At 37.4% G+C, this 25,788-nt stretch overlaps 1 protein-coding gene across 19 annotated transcripts in view; it reads left to right on the plus strand.

The window, feature by feature from the left end:
* The window catches only part of MLLT10 (MLLT10 histone lysine methyltransferase DOT1L cofactor), a 249,150-nt gene extending 224,648 nt beyond the window's left edge, over positions 1 to 24,502 (plus strand). For 14 of the 19 annotated variants that reach the window (XM_033852423.2, XM_033852426.2, XM_033852428.2 and 11 more), the window contains 9 exons: positions 7,773 to 7,890; positions 9,237 to 9,309; positions 12,555 to 12,709; positions 14,644 to 14,832; positions 15,425 to 15,513; positions 15,649 to 16,010; positions 17,066 to 17,162; positions 20,811 to 21,005; positions 22,741 to 24,502. In XM_033852423.2, coding sequence (XP_033708314.1) covers positions 7,773 to 7,890; positions 9,237 to 9,309; positions 12,555 to 12,709; positions 14,644 to 14,832; positions 15,425 to 15,513; positions 15,649 to 16,010; positions 17,066 to 17,162; positions 20,811 to 21,005; positions 22,741 to 22,785 — 1,323 coding nt within the window. In that variant the 3' untranslated portion in view covers positions 22,786 to 24,502. Of the gene's footprint in view, positions 1 to 7,772; positions 7,891 to 9,236; positions 9,310 to 12,554; positions 12,710 to 14,643; positions 14,833 to 15,424; positions 15,514 to 15,648; positions 16,011 to 17,065; positions 17,163 to 19,115; positions 20,175 to 20,810; positions 21,006 to 21,675; positions 21,803 to 22,740 lie in introns of those variants that run through there. The other 5 variants (XR_004525403.2, XR_004525404.2, XR_012330414.1 and 2 more) reach the window with 5 other exon arrangements.
* The last annotated feature ends 1,286 nt before the right edge of the window (positions 24,503 to 25,788 follow it).

A 25,788-nucleotide genomic window follows, 5' to 3' on the forward strand; every position in this document is an offset into this window, starting at 1 on the left:
TTTATTTATTTATTTTGGGGGTTGCATTGGGTCTTGCTGCACACAGGCTTTCTCTAGTTGCGGCGAGCGGGGGCTACTCTTCGTTGCGGTGCGCGGGCTTCTCATTGCGGTGGCTTCTCTCGTTGTGGAGCATGGGCTCTAGGCACGTGGGCTTCAATAGTTGTGGTACGCGGGCTCAGTAGTTGTGCCTTGCGGGCTCTAGAGCGCAGGCTCAGTAGTTGTGGCACAAGGGCTTAGTTGCTCTGCAGCATGTGAGATCTTCCCGGACCAGGGCTTGAACCTGTGTCCTCTGCATTGGCAGACAGATTCTTAACCTCTGCATCACCAGGGAAGTCCCTGTTTTAAATAATTGCATAATGACTTGTAATTTTAAGGAAGTCCACATTCTGAGCAGAATAAGTTTTTATAAGTGCTTTCTAATGTTACTTACTTTTGGATGATGAAGAGGTTAAGTGACATAGATTGTGAGCCTCTGTGTTAAGGGGTATCTCTTTGAAAAAGCATTCTTAGGAATTTTACTGTGTCTGTTTGTGTGGCACAATGCAAAATAGCAGAAACTGGGGTCCGAAATCCTAGATTCCTGGAGCGTTGCTGCTCACTAGTGTGTCTGTGGGTAGGTCTTTTACATTTGTGGATGTTGATTTTTTTTTCATATGTGAAATGGAATACTTTAAATACCTGTTCTACCTGCAGTACAGGTATATTCTGAAGTTCAAGCGAGAATAAGTACTTTGCAGACCATGAAGTACTTTGGAATTAATGGTTATTACACCCATTTAGTCATTTCACATACAGCTGTTGACTAAGGTCTTTTCATTCTTAAATTATTTCAATAGCCTCTTTAGTCCTAGGGACTTAATTTCCACCCCAAAAGGTAGGTGATATATTGATTAGATATTGGCCAATTAAGAAACCTGCTTAGAATTGGTGGTTCTTCTGCACAGTCCTGTTGCTCAATCATCAGTGTTCATTGATGGTTTTAACTACAATTTAATCCCTCCCACTACTTTATAAACTCAATTGTGGGGCATTTCAGCATTAGCCTAAACAATGGTTTTGAATACGTTAAGCTCCTAACAATTAGGGAGCAGTTTGGGGCATTGAATAAAGTGGAATGATGCAATTGAACCTGACAGCTTTAACAGTCAGCCTGCTCATGGGACCTGAAAGTTGTTCACACATGGTTTCTTCTCTCATCACATGCTGAGTATTAAAGCCCGATGGTGGTAGCTGACACAGAAATGGGTCTGTTATCAGGATACATTTTAGAGTACAAAGTTAGGATTGAGTTGGAGAATATATGAAACTTTCTACTGTTCTCCAGTTTTTCCTGGAAACTTTTCTAGTCAAACAAACTGTGCATAAATTATCATTAAAATATTTGAATCCTTACATTATATTTGCTGTATTGCTATGTTATTATAGAATATATAGATTAAGATATCATTGCATAATGAGACAGTACTATCTAATTTTTCTTAGGGAAATGTTTTACTCTGAAATATAGCCATGTTAATATCAGAATATAATGGGCAAATTATGTTCTCTAATGAAGTTAATGGAAAAGATGGAAACCATAATAGTTTATGAAAAGAAGTTTTAAATAACAAGGTAAAGTTTGAGTGCTTGCCATCTGCCACGCATTCTTCTCAGCCCTTACGTGCAGTAACTCAAGTCTCACAGTATTCTATGATGAAGGTACTATTTCTATCTCCATTTTTACAGATGGAAATTGAGGACAGAGAGCTTTAGTCCCTCACCCAAGGTGAGATAGTTTGTCTTATGGCCGATACAGTGATAACAAAGAGTTTTTTCTTGTAAGAGTATGGACGAAGTAGGAATTTTTAAAAATAATACTGTTTAGTGAGCTGACAGTATTTCAGAAGAACGCATTTTTAAATCATGTGTCAGTGTTGGAAAGTTTGAAGAAGAAGCTGCTGTGTTTTAGAGCTTGTTTGAATCATTTGACTTTAATGTTTATTGACAGGTTAATTGTGCATTTAAAAAATGCTTGCTATGACCTCTTCCTATATGATTGAAGCATGAAGTTTCATACTCACCTCTAGATGATGCATTGCTATGATACTTTCCAAAGGTGAAATTTTGATAGGTACTGTTCTTTCAAACCTAATTTTTCTTCTTCATACTTTATTTTTCTGCCTTTACCAACATTAGGGAGGAAAAAAAAAATCTACCAAAACAATACCCACTTTTAAGTCTGATACTCAGATAATTGAGTAGATTTAGCCTGATTTTTTCCCTCTCTACTACTAACTCCTTTAGAATGAGCCAAGTGCCTAGGAATTTGGTAGACTTACTTCACTCTACAACTAGAACTCTTTCAAAACTTCTCTGTGGTCCTAAGGGGACATTTGAAATGTAAGAGGTGAACTTCAAGCTGAAATATAATTTTAATCTTGTTAATATTTTAATAGGGTATGTCAGTCTACTTAGGAAGCACTAAATTTCTATGATTTATTTTGAGTTTCACTACTGCCTTGGTCTAGGGACTTGCATATCTTTCTAGATGCTTAACATAGTATGTTATTCTAAATTTGCTAAGGGTATTCTTTGACTCAGGTACTAAGCATATTTTGCTTCACCGTGACTTAGATTTACCTCAGTAATTATTCAGTTTATTTTTACTTTACTTGGCTCTGGGTCCATCTTGTAAAATAATTGTTACACTTAGTGAGACTTTTACTAAGGTATTAGAATAGATATAACATCTTGTGTGAAGTGGTTCCTTCAGTTATTAGTCTTGGGGAGGGAAAAAAGAACCTGTCTAAGGTATCATATATTTGGAAGTGAAAGCAGAAGTTTATTAAGGCAATATGAACTTAAAATTTCATAAAATATTTTTATCTTGATCTAAAACCGGTTTTTACATTTTGAGTAGATGACTTCATTTCATCAGGACACTATTAAGCCAAGTGACCAGTTTTTTGGCGGTCATATTCTTTTTTTTTTTTTAAACATCTTTATTGGAGTATAATTGCTTTACAGTGGTGTGTTAGTTTCTGCTGTATAACAAAGTGAATCAGCTATATGCATACATATACCCTATATCCCCTCCCTCTTGTGTCTCCCTCCCACCCTCCCTATCCCACCCCTCTAGGTGGTCACAAAGCACCGAGCTGATCTCCCTGTGCTATGCGGCTGCTTCCCACTAGCTGTCTATTTTTACATTTGGTAGTGTATATATGTCAATGCTACTCTTACTTCGTCCCAGCTTACCCTTCCCCCTCCCCGTGTCCTCAAGTCCATTCTCTACGTCTGTGTCTTTACACCTGTCCTGCCCCTAGGTTCATCAGAACCATTTTTTTTTTTAGATTCCATATATATGTGTGAGCATATGGTATTTGTTTTTCTCCTTCTGATCCACTTCACTCTGTATGACAGGTCCATCCACCTCACTACAAATAATTTCATTTCTTTTTATGGCTGAGTAATATTCCACTACATATATGTGCCACATCTTCTTTATCCATTCATCTGTCGATGGACACTTACATATTCTTTTTTGTTTTAGCTTCTTATTTTGAAATAATTTTGGGGTGTATAGAAAAGTTGCAAAACCAGTACAGAGTTTATGTGTCTTGTGGATACCTTCACTCAGCACCCCAGTGTTTAACAACTCATACTCTTTATAGTGCCAATAGGCCTGAGAACATATTTGCCCACAGTAGACACTCTCTTTCCCAGGGCAAGATAGAATTGAAATAAGGTATGTACTTCCTTCCAGACACAATTGCCAGTTTTTTGGTTTTTTTTCATTGAAGTCTAGTTGATTTACAATGTTGTGTTAATTTCAGGTGTACAGCAAAGTGATTCAGTTATACATACATATATTTCTTTTTTTTTTCAGATTCTTTTCCCTTATAGGTTATTACAAAATACTGAGTATAGTTCCCTGTGCCATACAGTATATCCTTGTTGGTTATCTATTTTATATATAGTTATGTGTATATGTTAATCCCAAACTCCTAAGTTATCCCTCTGCCCCTTCCCCTTTCCTCTTTGGTAACCATAAGCTTGTTTTCCATGTCTGTGGATATGTTTCTGTTTTGTGTATAAGTTCATCTGTATCTCTCTCTCTTTTTTTTTTTTTTTAAATTCCTTATGTGAGCTTTATGATATGATATTTGTCTTTGTCTGGCTTACTTCACTTAGTATGATAATCTCTAGGTGCATCCAGGTTGCTGCAAATGGCATTATTTCACTCTTTTTATGGCTGAGTAGTAGTCCATTGTATATATGTACCACATCTCCTTTATCCATTCATCTGTCAGTGGATATTTAGGTTGTTTCCATGTCTTGCCTGTTGTAAATAGTGCTGCTATGAACATTGCGGTGCATGTATCTTTTTGAATTATGGTTTTCTCTGGATATATGCCCAGGAGTGGGATTGCTGGATCATGTGGTAGCTCTGTTTTTAGTTTTTTAATGATCCTCCATACTGTTCTCCATAGTGGCTGCATCAATTTACATTCCCACCAGCAGTGTAGGAGGGCTCCTTTATCTCCACACCGTCTCCAGCAATGGCAACTGCCAGTTTTTATACCAGGTCTTCTGAAGCAGACCTGTGGTACATTACTAATTTGCTTTCGGTGCACTTTAAAAATCCATGTTCAAAGTGTGCTTTGGAGAACTGTGTATATATTGTTTCCCTTATTCCTTGTTCCAGATTCCTTTTATATAAAAGCTTTCAGTGCCCTTTATGCTTCATAACTAGCTTCTTTAGGTTCTCATGGACTTCCATGAATCTTAATGCTTTCACTTATTAATAACGAAGGTTTTTTTGAGTCTACAAAATGCCAGTCATTGTATGTGTAGTGTCCTCATAAGTTGTGTGTCTCTTCCCTGCTCACTCACTTATCCTTCTTTATTGCTACTAAGTTGAAGAATGTTTTTACTAAAATGTTGGGAGTTTCTTGGTCCTAAGGTGCCTACAGAGTTATCAAGAGTTTCCAGCAGTAACCGTTGTAAATACCATTTCAGAAGTGTTGGCCAAGCAGTGTCAGACATTTGTGGAATCTTTGGTAGCTCATGTTCCCTGCTTAAAATGATGGTAATGACTTGAATTTTAATGTGGAGTGCTTTAGATGTTTTCATATACCACAGAATCCTACATGGTAAAATTAGTCATTTATTTTGTCTCTCTTGGAAATTTCTTGTTTAGATAAGTACAATAATTTTTAAAAGACAAAACTACCAGATAATTTTTAAACATTCAGAAAATTTGGGAAATTTATCATTCAGGATAATGAAGAATGTATTTCTAATTTATTTTATTATTTTATTATTAATTTTTCCTTTTCCTGCCATCCTTATAAAATACATGTTTCCTGCTTTGGAATCATGCTAACGATGATTGATTCTCTTCCTGTTGATAGTCATTATGGAAATCAGTTATGGTGTGCTGCTTTGCGTTTTGATCTGTTAGTGTAGTGGGCGTAGTGTGTGATTCGGAAAGTAAGATGATTTGGAGACTACATCAAGAAATTTGAAGCTAACGAGGATAAATATAAAGCTCTTGACAGAAGGAACCCTTCCTGAAAGAGAATAGGATCTTTGATTCTTGTCAAGAGACTAAGGCAGCTCATAAAACTGATAATTGGAACTAGAAAAGCAGTTCAACTGGTATGATAATAGTTTTGATTCAGCCAGTGGATGAGTGCACAAACACGAGAGTCAAAGGATAGGGTGCAGGTGCAGAGGCCCCTCCTGTCCATGTACTCAGAGCACAGCCCCACCAGCAGTCGGGAATGCACTCATTCTTGCTGGTATTTTTCTCTCTCCTCTCTTGCTGTCAGCTGTTACTTCTTGCTGCCAACAAAATGTCTCAAGATATTACTTTTTCTTCGTCTTTCTAATGAATTTTCCACTTCTAATCTGTTATATGCTTAGTTGATCTTTTTAGAATTGTGTCTAGAGTAAGTAAGTTCGCTCTGCAAAGAGCATTTTTAAGTGTGAGGTGCCCAAGATTTTAAACTGGGTTACTGGTAACATCTGATCTTTCTGCGTGTCTCTTTGGATTTTTCTTGTTCTAAGTTATTTTATAAGTATCCAAGATTCCCAAGTAGTTAAATTCTGGAGAGGTTAAAAAAAAAAGTCTTCCTGTGTTTCCATTTTTGACTCATATTTTATATATTCTATACATGGTAAGTGTCTAGTGTGATCTTTAGGTTAAAGTGCCGACTTAGCTTTTGCCAAGGGCTAATTGATTGTTAAACAGTACTATATAATCCAAACTACTGACTTCGTATACGTATCTTTAATAAGAGGAAAAATGAAGCCCAGAAATTGACCAGTTGAACTTAGACATTACAGTATGAACTATGAAATATACCCTTTGAAACAATGGAAAGCAAGGACAGGATTCTACATCACGGGGACTATTACTATGAATTGTAAAGGCCAACTTTTATGCTTAGGAAGTTGGCTAGAGGCCGAATATTAATGTCAGGGTCTGAGTCTTTCCAGAAACACAGTTTATTCTCTTGTTTATATTTTGCTTGTTGTCACTATTATGTCGTCTTGTTCTCTTTTGTGCAGTTAAACATGTCAAAATGTCCCACATCTTTTGTTCTGCTGTTATTCAGCTGCTTTATATTAAAAATGCCTCAGTTCTTTTAAATTGTTTTCCAGAATTTTGTTTTGCAATAACTACACAATGATTTTGTTTTTATGAAAGGTTAAGTTTGATTTCATTCATGAAAAAGAAAAAGAAATCTACTTTGAGATTCGTGGTTCTGTTAAGTCTGAAAAGTATTTCAGGCTAGTAATAGCCTTCTTCTGTGAGTTAGCAGTGTTTTGTGTACAAGAGATTTGCTTCTAAAATGCCACATTTTTAAGGTTATAATATTCTTGGAAAGTGGGAGAAAGTATTCACATCAAAGAAGGCATTTTTATTACTTTGGATTACGCAAGACTTTGGCCAGCCTCCTTAGCTTCATCTGTTTAAGGGTTCATTTTCGCTTGTTTGGCACAAGTCCCAGTGGAGGCCTTCAGAATTGTGGTTAGCAACATGAATGAATCACAAACTGTGGACTAGCTCTTCAGTTCGTAGAGCTGGCTTACTGCCAAAAAGACAGTGCCTTATATGGGGTCAGGGCAAAGCTGTGATTCGTTGAGCCCTGCATTGTATAGAAAACATACTTGTGATGCCTGTTTGCTTTCTTTTAAAATAAAACAAAACAAAACAGAAAAAGCAGCAGGCTTCCAAGTCTATCAGAATAGGAAGTAACAAAATAGTGTGCAGGTTTTACTAATGACAGAGTTAAGCAATAGAAATATGGCTCTGTATAGTTAAAATACTAAAGGTAGAAGTTGGACCTTTTGACCTCCTCAGCCAGCCTGTGAGGTAAGAGATTGAAACATTTGTTAGACATCTGTTGTCTCCCTGCCCTTATTTTGTAAATGGTTTAATAAGATTAAATAACTAGTCATATGTTCACATGGTTACCATGCCACTGGTTTTGGTATCAAATAGGTACTTTGAAATTAAAGCATGAATAGTTAACTTTGTGCCAATCCTTTTTCTTTCTCTCTCTCACTTTTTTATTTTTTTAAATTTAGAGTTATGTAACTTTCCAGAAACTGGAATATTGGAACGGTGAAACAAGAATGAAATTTGCTCTTCAGAAAGTCAGAAATTTTTCTTATATTCTTAGGTTGGAGAAAGTAGTTGTTACTAGTTCTATTAGGAGGAAGAGTATTAAGATATTTTTAAGTATAATTCATTTGTCTTTGTAATTCTTTTCATTTAGGCAAATACTCTAGCTGGATCTTCTCTTAGTCAGGCATCATCTCATATATATGGCAATAGAATAAATCCAAATTCATCAATGGCAGCTCTTATAGCTCAGTCTGAAAATAATCAAACAGGTAAGATTTCAAGAATTTTTAAACTCTAAAATTCTGTTCCCTTCCCCCAATGTAATTTTTACCCCCTTCAGGTCATTTGATTTGAAAGATCTAAAGGTGTGGTTGATAAGTAAAATCTAAAGGGTGGGTGGGGGGTGCCCCTCCCTTTTTAAATCAAAAGAATCACAGTTGGAAGTAAATAGTATGCTGTGCTGCAAAATAGTGATGTGCTTTTTTACTGTCTGAAATGTAAATGTTTAAGCAGAGCCATCAGCAGGCAGGAATGCTAGTGTCTCCTGTGACTTTTGTGATTGATGTGTTCAGTGCTCAGTTCTGTGCAATGAAAGTAACATAACACTGGGCTTTTCTGTGAATAGCCTCAATCTTTATTTGCATAATTCATGAAATTGCATTACACAAACTTGGTAAAAAAAATCCTGTTAGAGAATTTCTACAGTGTTTAGTAATCCTGTGAATTTTTACCAGTTGACATTTTGTAGCGTTTGCCTCTTGTACTGTTTTAATGAGCCACTGGATTTGCTTTGTCTCATTCCATCCTTAAGGATTTGTTGACATGTCCAAGTAGTCATGCCTGTTTGGGGGAAGGGAATGGGTTTAGCAGTTCACCAAGAATGGATCAGTCATGTCTTTACACTTTAAGGGTCAGAGGTTACCTGACTCAGAGTAAGGGGAGGACAACCTTAAAGAGGCCAGATAGGATGATTTTATAAGGAACTAACTGTAGGGGAAATACAAGTTATTTTTCAAGCAGAGATATTCGGTGTTACCTAAGGAATATTTTGAAGAAATTAATTTCTTTTTCCTTTTAAATACAGAATTCTGTATTCCTACTTGTTATTGTCCATTTGGATATTTAGTGTTATGTGAAATGATCCATATAATAGATACACTTTTAGTGTGTAGCTCTAGGTAATACATATGTATTTTATGACTTGTCTTGGAATGCAAAGTGTTAAAATATACAAAGCATAAGGATTTGCTGTGATAAGCATACAGATTAGCTGTCCACAGCTGTGATTCATTACTTTAACCGTAGAAATTAAAAGTGGCTGAGGGGAGGGTACTGCAAATGGAAACCACGCTTCTGTGCTGTAAAATTGAAAGGAATGAAAGAACGAACATAATCCATGGCCTTCTCCACCCACAAAAAACGTGTAGGGACAACGCCTTACATGCCACAGTTCAGCAATTCTAAACTAGCAACATACTAGATCTTCTACTTTCATAGGAACTGCAAAGATAGTGGTAAAGGTTTTATGTATGTTTTAGAAAAAATCAGGGCCAGAGCTTAAAACCTGTTATCTAGTGAGAGTCACTTTATCAGCTGTGAAATATTTACACTGCAGATCAAGAACTCGGAGACAATAGCCGCAGCCTTGGTGGCAGAGGAAGCTCACCCAGAGGGAGTCTCTCACCAAGGTAAGCGTTATTTGCACTGCAAAGTATCGGCAAAGGAAACATTTTGCGATTTGGAAACTTCTTTAACTCATATCAGCAGAGCATACATTTGTGAGGCTATAAAAGCATTCTATAGATAAGAAGCATGTCTGGACAGTCAAGAAAAATGATTCTAAATTGACTTGAATATTAATTTAAACACATGGTTAGATTTGTAAGCTTTGTAAAAGATATACCTTTTCTTGGATTTCTAATGAATTTCAGCTCTCTTGTATATTTAGCTCCTGGTACTATTAATGTATTAATTTGGGTAATTCTTTTTGGTTAGAAAATAGTCTTAAAAGTCTCTTAGGGCTTCCCTGGTGGTGCAGTGGTTAAGAATCTGCCTGCCAATGCAGGGGGGACACGGGTTTGATCCTTGGCCCGGGAAGATCCCACATGCTGCGGAGCAACTGAGTCCGTGTGCCACAACTACTGAAACCCCTGCGCCTAGAGCCCATGCTCTGCAACAAGAGAAGCCACTGCAATGAGCAGCCCGTGCACCGCAAAGAAGAGTAGACCCCGCTCGCCACAACTAGAGAAAGCCCCCACGCAGCAACAAAGACCCGACACAGCCAAAAATAAAAACAAAACAAACAAAAACAAACAAAAAAAGTCTCTTAAAGCTGCAGACTCCAGGCTTTCAACTTTGGGTTCCAGTTTTAGCTCTGTTGTGGGCAATGCACTTAACCCTTTAGTCTCTAGTTCCTAATTCAGTAAATGAAGTTCTTGTGGCTCATCTCTGAAATCCCTCTAGTTCTTAAAATTGTCTGAAGCAAAGTATAGCAAATATGTTACATTGTTCTGTGAAATTATCTTAGATATTATATGAAAGAGTTCAGGTACCATTTATTAATATATAATATATAAGGTTATTCCTGCGAATAGCACATAGGCTATCGTTTTATTAACTTTATTCCACTCTCAACTCCTATACCTTTTTCTAGTTTGTTTTCTCTCTGTTCTCTAATTTTGTAAACTGCCTCAAGCATAGTATTAGATTGGGTGAGAATGGAGCAGAAGGAGGAAGAAGCCCATTCAAGAATCTTTTTCAACTGTGGAAATTTTAAAATTCTATTAAAAATAAAATTTTTTCTGCCATGGCTACCGTAAATATCACTGTTGTTATGTTGCTAATATATATGGGAATGTCTGTTAAGGAACATCTTTAACGTTAGAGAGATTAGTCCAATAACCTCTAATTTTGCTATTTTCTAGTGCTGCATCAGTAGTGCCTTTTTTCTAATCCCTGAGTGAACTAAAGGTAGTATTGTTTTTCCTAATTGAACTCTGCAGAAAATTAAATAGTATTCTTTTGAAACTAGGAGTTTGAAGTACAATTATAACATCATCTGACCAATTTATAATTTATGCTGTGTTACTTCTGTACTGTTTTATTCTTTTTTTTTCAAAGAAGAAAGTTAATGGATTTTTTTTGCTCATATGTTTAGTGGAGGAAGCGTCTCTGTGTTCTCCTTTTTCTTTTTTTAAATTTATTTTTGGCTGCATTGGGTCTTCGTTGCTGCGCTTGGGCTTTCTCTAGTTGTGGTAAGCGGGGGCTTCTCTTCTTTGCAGTGCATGGGCTTCTCATTGCGGCGGCTTCTCTTGTTGTGGAGCACGGGCTCTAGGCGCGCGGGATTCAGTAGTTGCAGCGCACGGGCTCAGTTGCTCTGTGGTATGTGGGATCTTCCCGGACCAGGGCTCAAACCCGTATCCCCTGCATTTGGCAGGCGAATTCTTAACCACTGCGCCACCAGAGAAGTCCCCGTGATCTCCTTTTTTTTTTTTTTTTTTTTTTGCCGTACGCGGGCCTCTAACTGTTGTGGCCTCTCCCGTTGCAGAGCACAGGCTCAGTAGTTGTGGCTCACGGGCCCACCCGCTTCACAGCATACGGGATCTTCCCGGACCGGGGCACGAACCCGCGTCCCCTGCATCGGCAGGTGGACTCTCAGCCACTGTGCCACCAGGGAAGCCCCCCTGTGTTCTCCTTTTAAACTTAAAATATCATGCAAGCTACCTAGAAATTATTCAGGATTCCTTACTGCAATTTTGCATTGTGCAGTTCTTCGTGTTTCATTAGCTAAATGGTATTTAACACAAAAAAATGGCACTAAATTACTTTAGCACATATTTCCAACTGTATATTATTCTTTAAAAATCAGCCTGAAATATAATGGCCTAAATTATCCTGGCAATAATATACTATTTGGAAAGGGATGGGCAGCTGTATGTAGCATGTGATGTTTACATGTGGAATAAAAAGCCTCATTTGTTTAACTTCTAATTTAAAGAGATTTTTGGAGAGATGCATATCAGGGATGCGGCAGAGCACTCTCAGGCTGTTGGAAGACCTGAGCTGTAGCCCAGCTCTGTCACTTACTAGCGGCGTATCTTTGGACAAGTCACTAAAGCCCCATCTTGTTTCCTCAGATAGAAATGGAGCCAGTAAGGCAGGTTTTGACTTCTCACTAGGTTGTTGTGAAGTTAACTGGGTGGAAACACTTCAGAAACTCTAAAGCCCTTTACTAATTTATTATATTTTTATGGAGGCTGGAGAACAGAAATGGCCACATTTACTTATTTAAAACAAAAAGTGGATGAGAGAACATAACATGTTCATCTTAATATAAGTGATACTTGTTTTGGAAGAGGTTTAAGTTGTTATCATTTGAAGTACAGATGTAAGACATTTTAGAAAAAATTTGTATAAAGGGCTCAAAAATTGCTTTGGTCTGGATAATGTTCCCTAATTCTAAAAATACTTGAAACTAAGTATTTTTGAATTTATAACAAAATACTCCTTCAAAATTGTTTAAAAATTCTTTTTACTGATATTTGAGATTTTGTGGTTATGAATTAAAATGCTCTCTACTTTATTATAATTGTACAGTGTCTTTCTAGTCCTGTCTTTCTCCCTTTTGTCTTATAAAGTTGCATCAAGTTCTTTTACAGCCTATTTCAGAGATTATTAGTGGTGTGTTTATATATTTTCTAGTGGTTTTTAATTATTGAGCATGGCCAGCTATTCCCTTGATTTTTACCATTTGGGGAGGAAGGATGGTAATTACTAAATTTTAGGGTAGATTATGGTTTTATTGTTCTAACATAGGCAGCCCGGTGTTAGAAAACTTGTACAGGAGAAGGCTCAGCGTAAGGTGAGAAATGTGAATGTGCTTCCTTCAAAGGGTCCTTCTTCTGTTTAACCTGAGGATTAATGTTTCCAACAGGTCCCCTGTAAGTAGCTTACAGATCCGCTACGATCAACCAGGCAACAGCAGTTTGGAAAACCTGCCCCCAGTAGCAGCCAGCATAGAGCAGCTTCTGGAGAGGCAGTGGAGTGAAGGACAGCAGTTTTTATTAGAACAGGGCACTCCTAGTGACAGTAAGTATTCTCTTCTTGTCTTTAAAGAAAGATCAATAGATGGATGGATGGATGGATGAACAGATAGGTGGATAGATGTTGAAGTCACACTTCATCAACAATAGCATTGAAATTATGATATGTCTTACATAATATGGTGAGAAAGTGTAATGTAGTGGCTCAGTAGAACAAATGCTACAGGTTTACTGCTTGGACTTGAATTTTGTTTTTACCTGTTACTAACAGTGTGATCTTAGGCAAGTTTCTTAATGTCATTGTGCTTTTAGATTTCCATTTGTAGGATGGGAATAATTACCTATATCATAGTATTGTTTTGAGGGTTAAATGACATAGAATATATAAAGAACGTTGCCTGGCTCATGGAATTCACTGGTTTTTGTTACTTTTTATAATTATTAAAATATTGGTACATTGTTTCTCCATTGTACTTTGTTCTAATCAATTTTTAAAAGTTTTACTAAAATATGAGTTATAGCTTCTTTTAGCTTAGTTGTTTGAATCAAACTTGCTCATCTTTGGAGAATTTGTTTTAAAAAATGTGTATAGTCAAGTATGGCCAACTCTCTTGATTTTACAATTTGGGTGAGAAAGGAGAATAATTACTAAATTATATATATAACTTATATATATTATCTATATCATTTACTTGCTAAATTATGTAATATATATTACATATACATATTTAGTATCTTTACAGTTTTAAGTATTAAGGAGAGCCATGGGTGAAAAATGCCAAACACAAAAACTGTTACTACAGATACTGTTAACTAGAGAAGTGGCCTAATGTTAAGGATATATATATATCTGGGGGAAGGAAATAATAGGTGTTTTGGTTTGGTTTTTAATCATTTTGGGGGTGGGAGGTATAAGCTTTTGCTGCTTTAATTTTTTAAAACAAAACAAAATATTTTGCTTATTGTTACACAGGTGCCACAAATTGGTATTTTTATGAATGGTGCTCTGACAAAAAATGATAATTGTGAGGAAATTCATGCCGGGATAATCCTTTGAACATGATAGCTGGAGGACAGGTTTAGCTTAGTCTTACTGCATCTCATTTGGGTATACTAAGGGTTTATTTGTGGGATCTTGAAGAGGAGGGATAAAAGTTAAATCCTTGGGAAATGACCGTATGTGTCTGTACCAGTAGAATTGTGTGTTTTCAAGGCCCTGAGGGCATGTTAAACAACTACAACTTTTTAATACATAGAACTTTTAAAGTGTCATTCACTGCAGCATCACACAGGCCTCTCTCTCTGCTGTGTCGAGAGGTCTGAGAGCTGTGGCAGGAACGGGAACGGTATTTGAGGTGGTAAGGCAGGACAGAAGCTGAGCCTGTATGCAGATGACGTGCCTTCCCATGGAGCCGGGAGAGGGACTGCGGTGCACACACACTGCTCTCTGCTGGGCGAGTGTGGATCCACAGGCCTAGCGGCTGGGCTTCCTAGTCCTGTGTCAGGTGGCTTGCTTAACTCAACCAAGCAACAAACAAATACTTGTGCTCTTTATTTGTGACAAAGGATATTGGTGTGATTCTTTGCCCTTTGAAATATGATTTTAATGAAAAATCATGGCGAGCACCTTGAATTTTTAATTAGGTTTTCATTTTGATGAAAATAAAGTGTTCTCATGATTTTTCTTTGAGAATGGAAATTACCTGAACTAGGTTGGGTTTTTTTGGTATGTGGCAACAAAGTTTCCACATGGTATATCTAGGAACAGTATCTCTCTATGCTTACATAGGTACAAATATATTATGGTATATTTATATCTACATATAAATTTAGGAATAGAACCTAGTCACTTAGAAATGCTTTATAGAATTTCTACTTTTCTATTTTAATTTATTTCTAAAGTTATTGACACTTAAGTCCATAAAATACCTAGTCCTGTGTATGAAATTCTTTATTAAAAACCATTCAAATGTCTGCTAGTTTTAGGAATGCTGAAGTCATTACACCAACTTCAAGTAGAAAATCGAAGATTAGAGGAACAGATTAAAAACTTGACTGCCAAAAAGGAACGCCTTCAATTATTGAATGCACAGCTCTCAGTGCCTTTTCCAACAATAACAACAAATCCCAGCCCATCTCATCAAATGCATGCATTTTCAGCACAGAATGGTAAGTATGAATTTATTGTGGATCTAAAGAAAGTAGGATGGACTTCCATTATCTTTTTCATAATAACTGAATAATAACTGGTCACCAGTTATATGCAGATGTAGAAAAGGAATGATAAATTATTTTCTATGAGCATAAAGAATCCTGTTCATGTAGAGAACAAACGTATGGACACCAAGGGGGAAAGTGGTGGTGGGGGGATGAATTGGGAGATTGGGATTGACGTATATACACTAATATGTATAAAATAGATAACTAATAAGAAACTGCTGTATAAAAAAATAAAATTCAAAAATTCAAAAAAAAAGAATCCTGTTCAGTGTTCAATTTGAATTTGCTCTAACTTCTTTAGTACAGAATTTAATGGTAAAATTTAAATATGTAATGATCTCTTTATTGATTTAAAGCCATGATATTCAGTATAGATAAAGATTTTTTTCATTCAAATTGGTCTTAAGAATAACAAGGCTTAATATTTAAGTGTTTTTAATGCGGGCTTCAGGGTAAGCTTTTTTAGACAAGCCTTTAATCTTACACATAATGTACTTTAACAGGTAAATAGGTTTCTTTTTCTTCGTCTTTTTTAATCTAGCTCCTACTACTGATTCCTTGAACAGCAGTAAGAGCCCTCATCTAGGAAACAGCTTTCTACCTGATAATTCTCTTCCTGTATTAAATCAGGTAATTTGGGTGTGGTTAGTTTCATTTGTGTGTTTCACTTATGAACAGTAGTATATCACATTAGATGGTTTAAAATTATTTTAAACAGTTTTGCTGTGTTGTTTACAACTTAGTTTCTATTCTTTCTTACGTTAGGACTTAACCTCCAGTGGACAAAGCACCAGCAGCTCATCGGCTCTTTCTACTCCACCTCCTGCTGGGCAGAGTCCAGCTCAGCAGGGCTCAGGCCTTAGTGGAGTTCAGCAGGTCAATGGTGTGACAGTGGGGGCACTGGCTAGTGGAATGCAGACTGTAACATCCACCATTCCTGCCGTGCCTGGAGTGGGTGGAATAATTGGAGCTTTGCCAGGTAACCAACTGGCAATTAATGGCATTGTAGGAGCTTTAAATGGGGTTATTCAGACCCCTGTCACAATATCCCAGAACCCTACCCCCCTCACCCACACAACTGTACCACCTAATGCAGCACATCCAATGCCAACTACACTGACTAACAGGTAAGAAACTTACTTAAATACCTTTTGGGTTTTTTAGTGCAACATGGTACCAGTGCTGTCCATACTTTAGATTGGGATTTTTAAATGTGCTCCTTGTTAGATGTACTCTAAGAAATTAAAACCCACCAAACTTAATATATTATACCAAGAGCCATTTATTTTTGACACTTAAGTAATTCAGGTTAAAACAAAATTAAATCACCTTTCGTAACAAAGCATTAGGTATATTCTATACTGAAAATTTCAGTTTTGATCTGTGATGTGTGTTTTAAATGCTAATTTTTCTTATCCCCGTGTATATTGCCTTCATGTGTCATAAATCCTGAAGAAAAGTAATATTATAATGAAGATCACATAGGAATGTTGGTTTCTTAAAATTCAGCTGTGTAATTTTGTTAGCTTTGTTGTCAAAGATTTTGATATAATATGAAGGTCAAATATTTATCTTGAATTTCCAGGGAGTGAGACTCACTGTTTCACTGTAGTGGAATTTCATTTGAATGGCAAAACCATGTTGTTATTGCACATACTTTTGAGGAATAAGTCATTTTAAATGGATTTGCAATGGATAGTAGTAAACTGTTTCTTCTGGCTCTCTTTTCATTGGTGCTTAATTTTACCGACCATTGGGAATGTAAAAAAAGTTTAGGTCAAATCAATTAGTAGTATGTTTGGATTCTTTCTTTGTTTTAAATATGTGTCACTTAGTGTGGGTTAAATTATCCTTGAATGATTAAAAATAAAGTATTACATGTTCATGTTATAAACACATGTAAATTTTTATTCCATAAAACAACTGAGTGCCTGCTTGGTTTACAGTATAAAGGGAAACAAAACATTTACTGACAATGTGAATTCTTGTTTACCTGTATATGTGCAGAGAGAGAGAGAAAGAGAGATAAAAGAAATTTGTGCATCATTGTTTTCAAAAAGTGTTATGGTTAGAAAGTTGTTAAGTTATTAAACGTCAAATTGAAACAATTGTTCATTTTACATTAAAAAAAAAAACATTAAAAGGTGTACGGTAGAAAGTAAGAATTTTCATCGTTTTTCAGTGCCTCAGGACTCGGATTACTTTCTGACCAGCAAAGACAAATATTTCTTCATCAACAGCAATTCCAGCAGTTGTTAAATTCTCAACAGCTCACACCAGTAAGTTCTTCCTTTTGATAATACTTGATCTTTATTAGGAGCAAGTGATCCAAGCTATAATAACTATTCAGCATAGGTATCGATTGCCCACTTTGTGAAATGACATTGTGCTGTAGTCTGTGATACCTGCAGTTACGTTATATTGATTCATCGACAAATACTAGAACGTGGTCTGTGCAGCTCTGGTAGACTCTGTATTTTCATGGAGCTTCATTCTGATAGGGGCGATGGACGATAAATACATACACACCTTTTGGTAGTGATGAGTACTGGGAAGGAAAATGCAGCAGGATAAGGTGGTAGATAACAGTCGGGTGAGAGCTATCTTAGATAGGATGGTCCAGCCTCTGAGTAGGTGACTTTTGAGCACACACCTGAATAAAAGTTGAAGGAGCATGACTTTCTGACATGGGGGTGTGTGGAAGAGAACATGCACTCAAGGTGGAGGGACCAGGGCCTGTGTGCTGTGTGACTGGGCTGGTGTGGAGGAGAGCAGTCAGACAGGTGAGCGTGGGCTGCAAGGTTGTGGGCTGCCTTGTTTGGCTCTCCATGGCATGGAATTTAGATTTACCTTAAGTGTGATGGAAAGCCATTGGTGATTTTTTTTTAAAAAACCTTTCTTTGTGGAAATAAACATTCAGGTGTATAAGAAGTAGAGAGTATGGTATACTGATTGCCTAGCTTTAATAATTATCCCAGTTAAAAAACTCTTTTTTCGTATATCCTCATTTTTCCTTTCAGAATTTTAAAGAATTAATTGTAGGGCTTTTGTTTGTTTGTTATTTTGGCCGCGTAGCATGGCATGCAGGATCTTAGTTCCCTGACCAGGGATCGAACCCGCGCCCCCCGCAGTGGAAGCTCGAAGTCTTAACCACTGGACTGCCAAGGAAGTCCTGTAATTGCAGGGCTTTGAACACAATAGTGACATGACATACAGTGACGTTTAGATTCGCGGGATTCTCTGAAGTCAGTAGGGAATGAAATCTAATGTCTCAGGACTGAGCCCTGGGCACCCTGGAGGAGAAGAGTAATCTAGTCAAGGGTCTAGGGAAAAAGTGGCCAGTGAGTTAGCACAGAGAGTGGTGGCCTAGTTCCGTGTGAAGAAACATTTCAAGAAAGGGAGGACTCAGCTGCGTAGAATGCTTCTGGTGAGACAAGTAAGAACTGCCCATTGGATTTGGGTGTCCGGAGCTTTTTGAGAACGTGGTTTTGCTGAGAAGTGAAAAGCTTCACTGAGTAGTTGGGAAGAAAATAGGAGAGGAAGCGAAGATGGGGTACAGGCAACTCAAGATATTTTACCGTAAAGAGCAGAGAAATGAATCGGCAGCTAGCATTAGAAAGACGTGGTCTAAGGGGGGTAGTTTCTAATCATTTTGAAAATGACAGCGTATGTGTATGTTGATGGGGAATTTTCTGGTGCAGAGAGAGGAGGGATAACGCCAGGGCAGCAGAGCTCTTCAGCAGAGAGCAGCTTCCCCTGTGATAAGAGGGAGGCAGAGAGGCTGTCGGTGGGTTTTATGACAGGAGGTTGAGGAAACCCACTTCTAATGTTTGTAGTTTTTAAATGGGAATTATAAGTAAAGTCATCAGCTGAGGGGGATAGGGATATTGTAGTTAGAGGAGAGAAGGAAGGTGTGGAACATATCTTGGAGGTGGGGAGAGAACTAAGGCAGATGTGGGAGGGTGTGTCTAGCACACCTCACTGCTAGGAGAACACCCATTTAATTAACTTTGGGGTTTCAGCCTTTGTTTGTAACTTCTTTCTAAAATACATCTACCTACTTTCTTGCTTTAGTCAAAAATGTATTGAAAATGTCTGTTTTACAATTCTGGATCATTGTCACTGTCACTGTTCTTAACAGTGGTATAAGGATAGAGTCTATATAAATTCTTAAACGCTTACACTAAAATGTAATCTTGTTTTCTTATCTCTTGCCTCATCTTAATATGAAGTTCTGGAATTCAGTGTATTTGGGGTTCTTCCTGTTAATCAAGATTTTACTCTAAGAACAGCACATACAGGTGTCTCGTTTCTGGAACGTGGTTGATCAAGGAATTTTTAGCACAAATTATTACCCAGAGACCAGGAAGACTGAGTGGATTAGACTTGACGTTTCCTTTGCAGCCAAGGTTGTGGCATGAGGTTTGTTAATTTACAAGCATCAAACTTCACATAGTCAGGAGTGGTGCTGTGAGGCACCTCCCTCCTCCCACCTTAAGGAAAACTCTTGCTCGACCTCCTCCTGACCCTCCTCCCCACCAGCTGCTGCCCCATGCTCAGCCCTGTCCATTTCTGCCTGGCCTCTTTCCTGACCTGGTAACGGCTTCTGCCCACTGGAAACATTTTCTTCCCTTAGCTCCCAAGATACCACATTATCTTGGTTTTCTTCCTACCTAACTGGTTCTTCCTTTTTAGCTTCCTTTTCTGGGTCCTCCTCTTCTCCTCAGCCCCACTCATTTCAGAGCATCCTAGAATTCAGGATCTCCTCCAGCCGCAAAGCTTTAAATACTGTCTGTGCTGATACCAACGTCTCCAGCCCGGGCCGCTCTCTGGAATTTCAAGCTCCCATATCCACTGCTTGCTTAGTTGCCACCACTTGGCTCTCTTAATAGATGGTGCAGGCATAATTAATGTGTCCACACAGAACTGCTGACCTTCCACATGGCTGCCCCACCTCAGCTGATGCACCTCCATCCTTCCAGCTGCTCAAGCAGTTATTCCTTCACCCCTCTCTTTTTCTGACACCTCACATTGAATCCATCAAGAATCCTGGGTCAGGTTGTGTCGCTCCTCTGTTCAAAACCTTCCTTTGCCTTCCCGCATTACTTTGAGAAAAACCAGAGCTCTCTCGGCCAACACTCCAGGCCCTCATCCTTCTCTGGCCTCCTTCCTGCTCACTGCACTCCGGCCCGGTCTCCTTGCTCCTCCTGGGTCATGCTGGGTGTGCCACAGGGCCCCTCGGCACTGGCTAGCACTCTCTCTGCCTGGAACCCACCCACCCCTGCCCCCCCATATCCACATAGAGAATTCCCTCATCTCCTCGTGTCTGTGTCCAAGTGAGAACCACCCTGACCCCCGCCCCTGCTGTCCTCTCTCTTACACTCCTGTTCCCCCCGACCCTGGGCAGTACTCATTTCCTAACATTTCTTCACCCCAGAACAGTGCCTGGCACATCATAGTACGCGCTCAGGGGTGCTCACTGGAAGGCATGGTCTCATAACCGCATCAAGAAAGCACTCTTTCTGTTGGCATGAATGAGAACTTTAAAAGTTATTTTAAGTACCCAGAATTATGGGAGGGATTTCACCATGCAGTGCATTTTAAAGCCAAATGCAGGTCACATGGCTGCTCTAAGTTGCCATTCTCCTTGATTATCATGGGCAACCGCATATGAATAGGGGTCTCCTACGTTTGTTTGCCCCATTTTGAAAATAAGGCCATTCCCTGATGATATTGACATTTTACAGTAGATGGTTATTATCTAGTGCAGTGTGTTCTTCCAGATGAGACTCTTGTTGTCTTTCTTAGTAGTATGACTTTGCTGTCATTTAAATACCTAACATCAGAGCAAAGAAGAGAGAAAGCAGGCTGTCCTGACGGCCGGGTCTGCACTGGGACTCACCCTCTCCTGCATGTTCTTACCTAAGGAGCAGCACCAGGCCCTTCTGTATCAGCTGGTGCAGCAGCACCACCAGCCTGATCTCCAGCAGCTGCAGATCCCGGCACCCACGCAGATGCCCATCAACAACCTGCTCGCAGGCACGCAGGCGCCTCCGCTTCATCCAGCCACCACCAACCCGTTCCTCACCATCCATGGCGATAATGCAAGTCAGAAGGTAACAGTAAGTGTCTGTGCTTTGTTACAGCTAGTGAAATTCCAAAACGAATTTTATTGATTAATCAGAGATGACTGTCCAGCCCCTCTCTTCCTCCCCACCCCCCTTAAAATATATTATCCCCCTGATAATTTCTTCTTAAAACCAGTTGTTTCAGCACCTGGATATTGTAAACACAAAGGACCTAAGCCAATTTATATATCCTCTAAGTATATCAGTTTGAATTTGCATGTAAGGTTGGAAGACTGTTTTATAATTTCAAAATGAAAATGTGTTTTAGTATGGTATGGTAAGTGGTATTGGACAGTCCAATCAGAAGATAGTAGTTGGTGTTTTGAGAATCTTTGTTTAACTAATTTGTTTAATTATAGAAATAGTCTAGATAATTTAGGAATATTTTTATTATTTTGCTCAGACATGCTAAAATTGAATTATATTTATAATAAAATTAATATATAAACTTTAGGGCAATCCAGTTATTCTACCTGATAGAAAGTAAATCATCACATTTGTAATGAAATTTAAATTCTTTATTAATCTCATGTAAGTGATAGCATCTTACCCTTTCAATGTACAAGTTAAGATAAATAAAAATGGGTGCAGGAACAGTATACTATACATATAGTAGCACACATTTTAAGGCTGTTTCTTTCTATTAATTCTCCCCTTCAATCAGGTCTACTTTACTGGAGTATAAATGTTTCCCCTAAATTCCAGTTCAGGGCAGAACCCTGTTAGAGGAAGGATATTGGGATATAGAATGGAGACTGGACATCAGGAAAAGGAAGAAGGGAAAGAATGAGGTGGGAGACTTGGCAAAAAATGGTGTTAAAAGTCACAATGTTTGCTCTTTCCCATTACTTTGAAAGTTTGCTCTTTACTGTGCTTTTAGTTTTCAGAAACTTTAGTTTGTATTTAGTAACAAGAATTGGCTCAAAATATAGAATTATTGGTTTTCATTAACTCTTCAATGCTTTTTGTTTGCCCCACTGTTCCTCTGACTTCCTGACTGTGAATACTGTCATTATCACAAACCTAGTTTTGCAGACATGGAAAATTTCATTGATTCTGTATTAATTTAGAATTTTTTTTAACCGTTTTTTCCTAAGTTTTTTCTTGTGTTAAAAAAATTATACAGTATGAAATGTATTTTTAATGGAAAATCACAATAGTAAATAAACACTATAAAATAAACAATATTAATTAATGTAGAAAAGCAAGGCTGGGAAATAATATTTATGAGTATCCTGCTATGTGGCAGGCATCTTTGTTAGATACAATAGTGTACGTGGTTCCAATCTTTAAAATATTAATAGGCTGTAACCCCATTTTTTAAATAGGGAGATTCAAAGAGGTTAAAGCTCAAAGGACACATAGCACATGTGGGATCAGAACCCAAGACTTTGTTAGTTGGTTTTCCACACTACTGTGTTACTGCTTCTGTGGAAAAGTCAGTCTGGGGGGATGGTTTCTACATTCATTCCTTATGAATCCTCCCTCAGAGGGGCACTTCTGTCTTTGTATACTGCTGAATTTAGTATAAAGCAACTGAATGTTTAGCAGTAAATTCATGTCTTTATGTTATGCTGAAAAGTAGCCATGCTGACTTTTAGAAAAAAAGGAATAACCGTATATATGACCTTTTATCTCAGTTAAAATTTCAAGTAAGAGGATATTATCTTAAGTGGGGGCCAAAAATTCATTTAGCTAATGCATCTTATTTTGTTTGTTTTAACTGCAGAGACTTAGTGATAAAACTGGGCCTGTTGCTCAAGAAAAAAGTTGACACTTGAGAAACATCTAGAAATGGACTATCCTGCTATTCTAGCACTTCATCTGGCTGCTGTTGCAGTCCGCTTACTACACCTATGAAGAAATGCAACAAGAAACCAGCTGCACGACAAAGGATTAATTGCCCCAAGAGCATTCTTGTAAGGCTTTGATTGATTTTCTTGTTGCTTTGTTGCACTGAAATGGAATTCCCATATCCCCCACCCCTCACCCACATTTTTTGAATTTTGAAAGAAAATTTAATAGCTAACTTTTGTCATTGAAGTAATTTACATGCAATGAATTTATCAGCCTAAGAGGAATTTAATATAGTTGGTGTACAACTAATTTTGTTATGAATTGGCGAGATGAATAGCAAAACTAAAGACTTGTTCCATTTTTAAACCATTTGATTTTAATGTAAAAGTTGGAACGTGAAATATGATCTTTTGTTTGGGTTACAGTATGCTTGCTCTGTGAGTCAAAACAAATTTCAAGGAACTGTCTAATTTCTTCTATTGGAGTTTTATTGGTTAAATATTACAAATAAATAGGTCATCCACTTGGAGTTGGCAATCTTTATTATGAAAATTTCCTTTCTAATGGGATTTGGCCAATTTTGGTAATCAAGTTAGAATGGTAAATGTCTGCTTCTGCTAAAGGTAATTTTCTTTTGCTAAATGCTTTTTCTTTAGTGTTAAGACCTACTCATATTTTAAAGAAAGCTTGAGTTCAGTGATTTCTAAGGCTGCTGAGGGAACCAGCTCCATTCAAAGTGAAAGAGGGGCCACTCTGAAACTGCTGGTAGGGTTTGGCCTGAATCAAGTGCCTGTTAGGACCTGCCTTGTGCTGAAGTGGCTCTGGACAGCTGAGCCTGCGCTTTCAGTCCTTGGGAGTAGTAGGGACAGTCGGCGTTGCACCAGCAGCCTTCCCCATGGTTCTGCCTTTATTAAGAACTTTCTATGCCACTGTAGCTAGCTCAGGCAAAACTATTACCTGGGTATTTATCCACTAATGAGTCACAAGAAAAATGAGTGGATTTGGTAAGAATTTTCTTTTTTTCTTAAGTTAGACAACTTCCCATTATTGACAATGATTTGAAACAAACAAAACAAGACAAAAAACCCACCACTGCAGTTCCTGAAGCAGGTGAAATCTGTATTACAGCCCTTCCATGTTGGGTATCCCCACTCCTGGTATGACAGTGTAGCAGAGTATAAATCAAACAATTGGGGATGTAATCATTGAACTATTCTTAAGTGTGTGAATTATTAGTGGAAAAGACCCAGCTGTAATTAGACCTCCACTGTGTACTTAGCTGGAAGAACATGTTAATTCTGCAATATGTCTCTTGGTTAATAAACATTGCACAGTTCTTACCTCATTTCTGTAAATAAGGTTTTGTGAATCTGTTTTGTATTGTGAAAAATTCATAAGATAACATTGATATTTTGATTTGTAATATTTCTAATTGGTAGATTTAATTGAAAAGTAAAATTAATTTATTTTTATATGTTCAGGGGAATTTTAAAGAAAGTCAAATCTTTTGTAGATAATTTAAAAAAATCGGTGTGGTTTATTTTACTTATTTAACCCACTGGTTGTTATTCTGTAACAATTTGTATAAATGGTAAATTTTGAACGTGTTGTTATTTTACTTAGATGTAAAATTCCACATGTATTAAAATGTACAAAGTTTTTGTTAATAAAATTTAATAATGTTTATAACTCTGCTTTTTTTCCAGTTTTATTAAGATATACTTGACATACAGCACAGTATAAGTTTAAGGTGGATAGCATAATAATTTGACTTACATATATTGTGAAATGATTACCACAATAAGTGTAGTTAACATCCATCATCTCATACAGATACTAAAAAAAGAGAATGACAAAAAGAGTGTTTTCCTTGTGATGAGAACTCTTAGAATTTACTCTCTTTAACCACTTTCCTGTATATCATGTACAGCAGACTTCACGACAGTAATCGTGTTGTACTTTTACAGTCCTAGTACTTACTTATAACTGGAAATCTGAACTGTTTGACCACCTTTGTCCAGTTCCCTCTCCCTCAACCCCCACCTCTTTTCTATGAGTTAAATTTTGTTCTTTTAATAAGATTCTACATATGAGATCATACAGTATTTGTCTTTCTCTGTTTGACTTAATTCACTTAGCACAGTGCCTTCAAGGTCCATCCATGTTGTCACAATAGCAGGGTTTCCTTCCTTTTTTATGGCTGAATAATATTCCATCATACATCATATGTATGTATGTATATGTGTGTGTGTATTGACACATACATATATATACACACACAAATACGTACAGACTCATATACCACAACTTCATCCATCAGTGGACATTTAGGTTATTTCCATATCTTGGCTATTGTGAGTAATGCTGCTATGAACATATAGGGGTATAGATATCTCTTCAACATAAGTGGTTTTGTTTCCTTTGGATATGTTCCCAGAAGTGAGGTTGCTGGATCAGATGGTAGTTTGATAATAGCCATTCTAACAGGCATGAGGTGATATCTCATTGTGGTTTTGATATGCATTTCCCTGATGATTAGTGATGTTGAACTTTTCAAGGGACTTTTCATGTATCTGTTGGCCATCTGTATGTCTTCTTTGGAAAATGTCTGTTGAGGTCCTTTGCCCATTTTAAAATTGGATTATTTGGTTTATTTTTTTCTGTTGAGTTGTCGGAGTTCTTTATGTATTTTGGATATTAATCCCTTATCAGATACATGATTTGCAAATATTTTTTCCCATTCTATAGGTTGTCTTTTTCAGTTTGTTGTTATATCTTCTTGATGGTTTGACCCCTTTATCATTATATAATGACCTTCTTTGTCTCTTTTTATCATTTTTAGTTTACAATCTATTTTGTCTGATATATGTAAGTATAGCTACCTCTCCCTGCTTCTTTTTGGTTAGTTTTGCTTGAGATGTCTTTTTCTGTCACTTCACTCTCAGTTAATTGGCTTAAAGGCTAAAGCAAGTCTCTTGTA

Source organism: Tursiops truncatus, chromosome 2, assembly GCF_011762595.2.
Source record: "Tursiops truncatus isolate mTurTru1 chromosome 2, mTurTru1.mat.Y, whole genome shotgun sequence".
In the NCBI taxonomy this organism is placed as follows: domain Eukaryota; kingdom Metazoa; phylum Chordata; class Mammalia; order Artiodactyla; family Delphinidae; genus Tursiops; species Tursiops truncatus.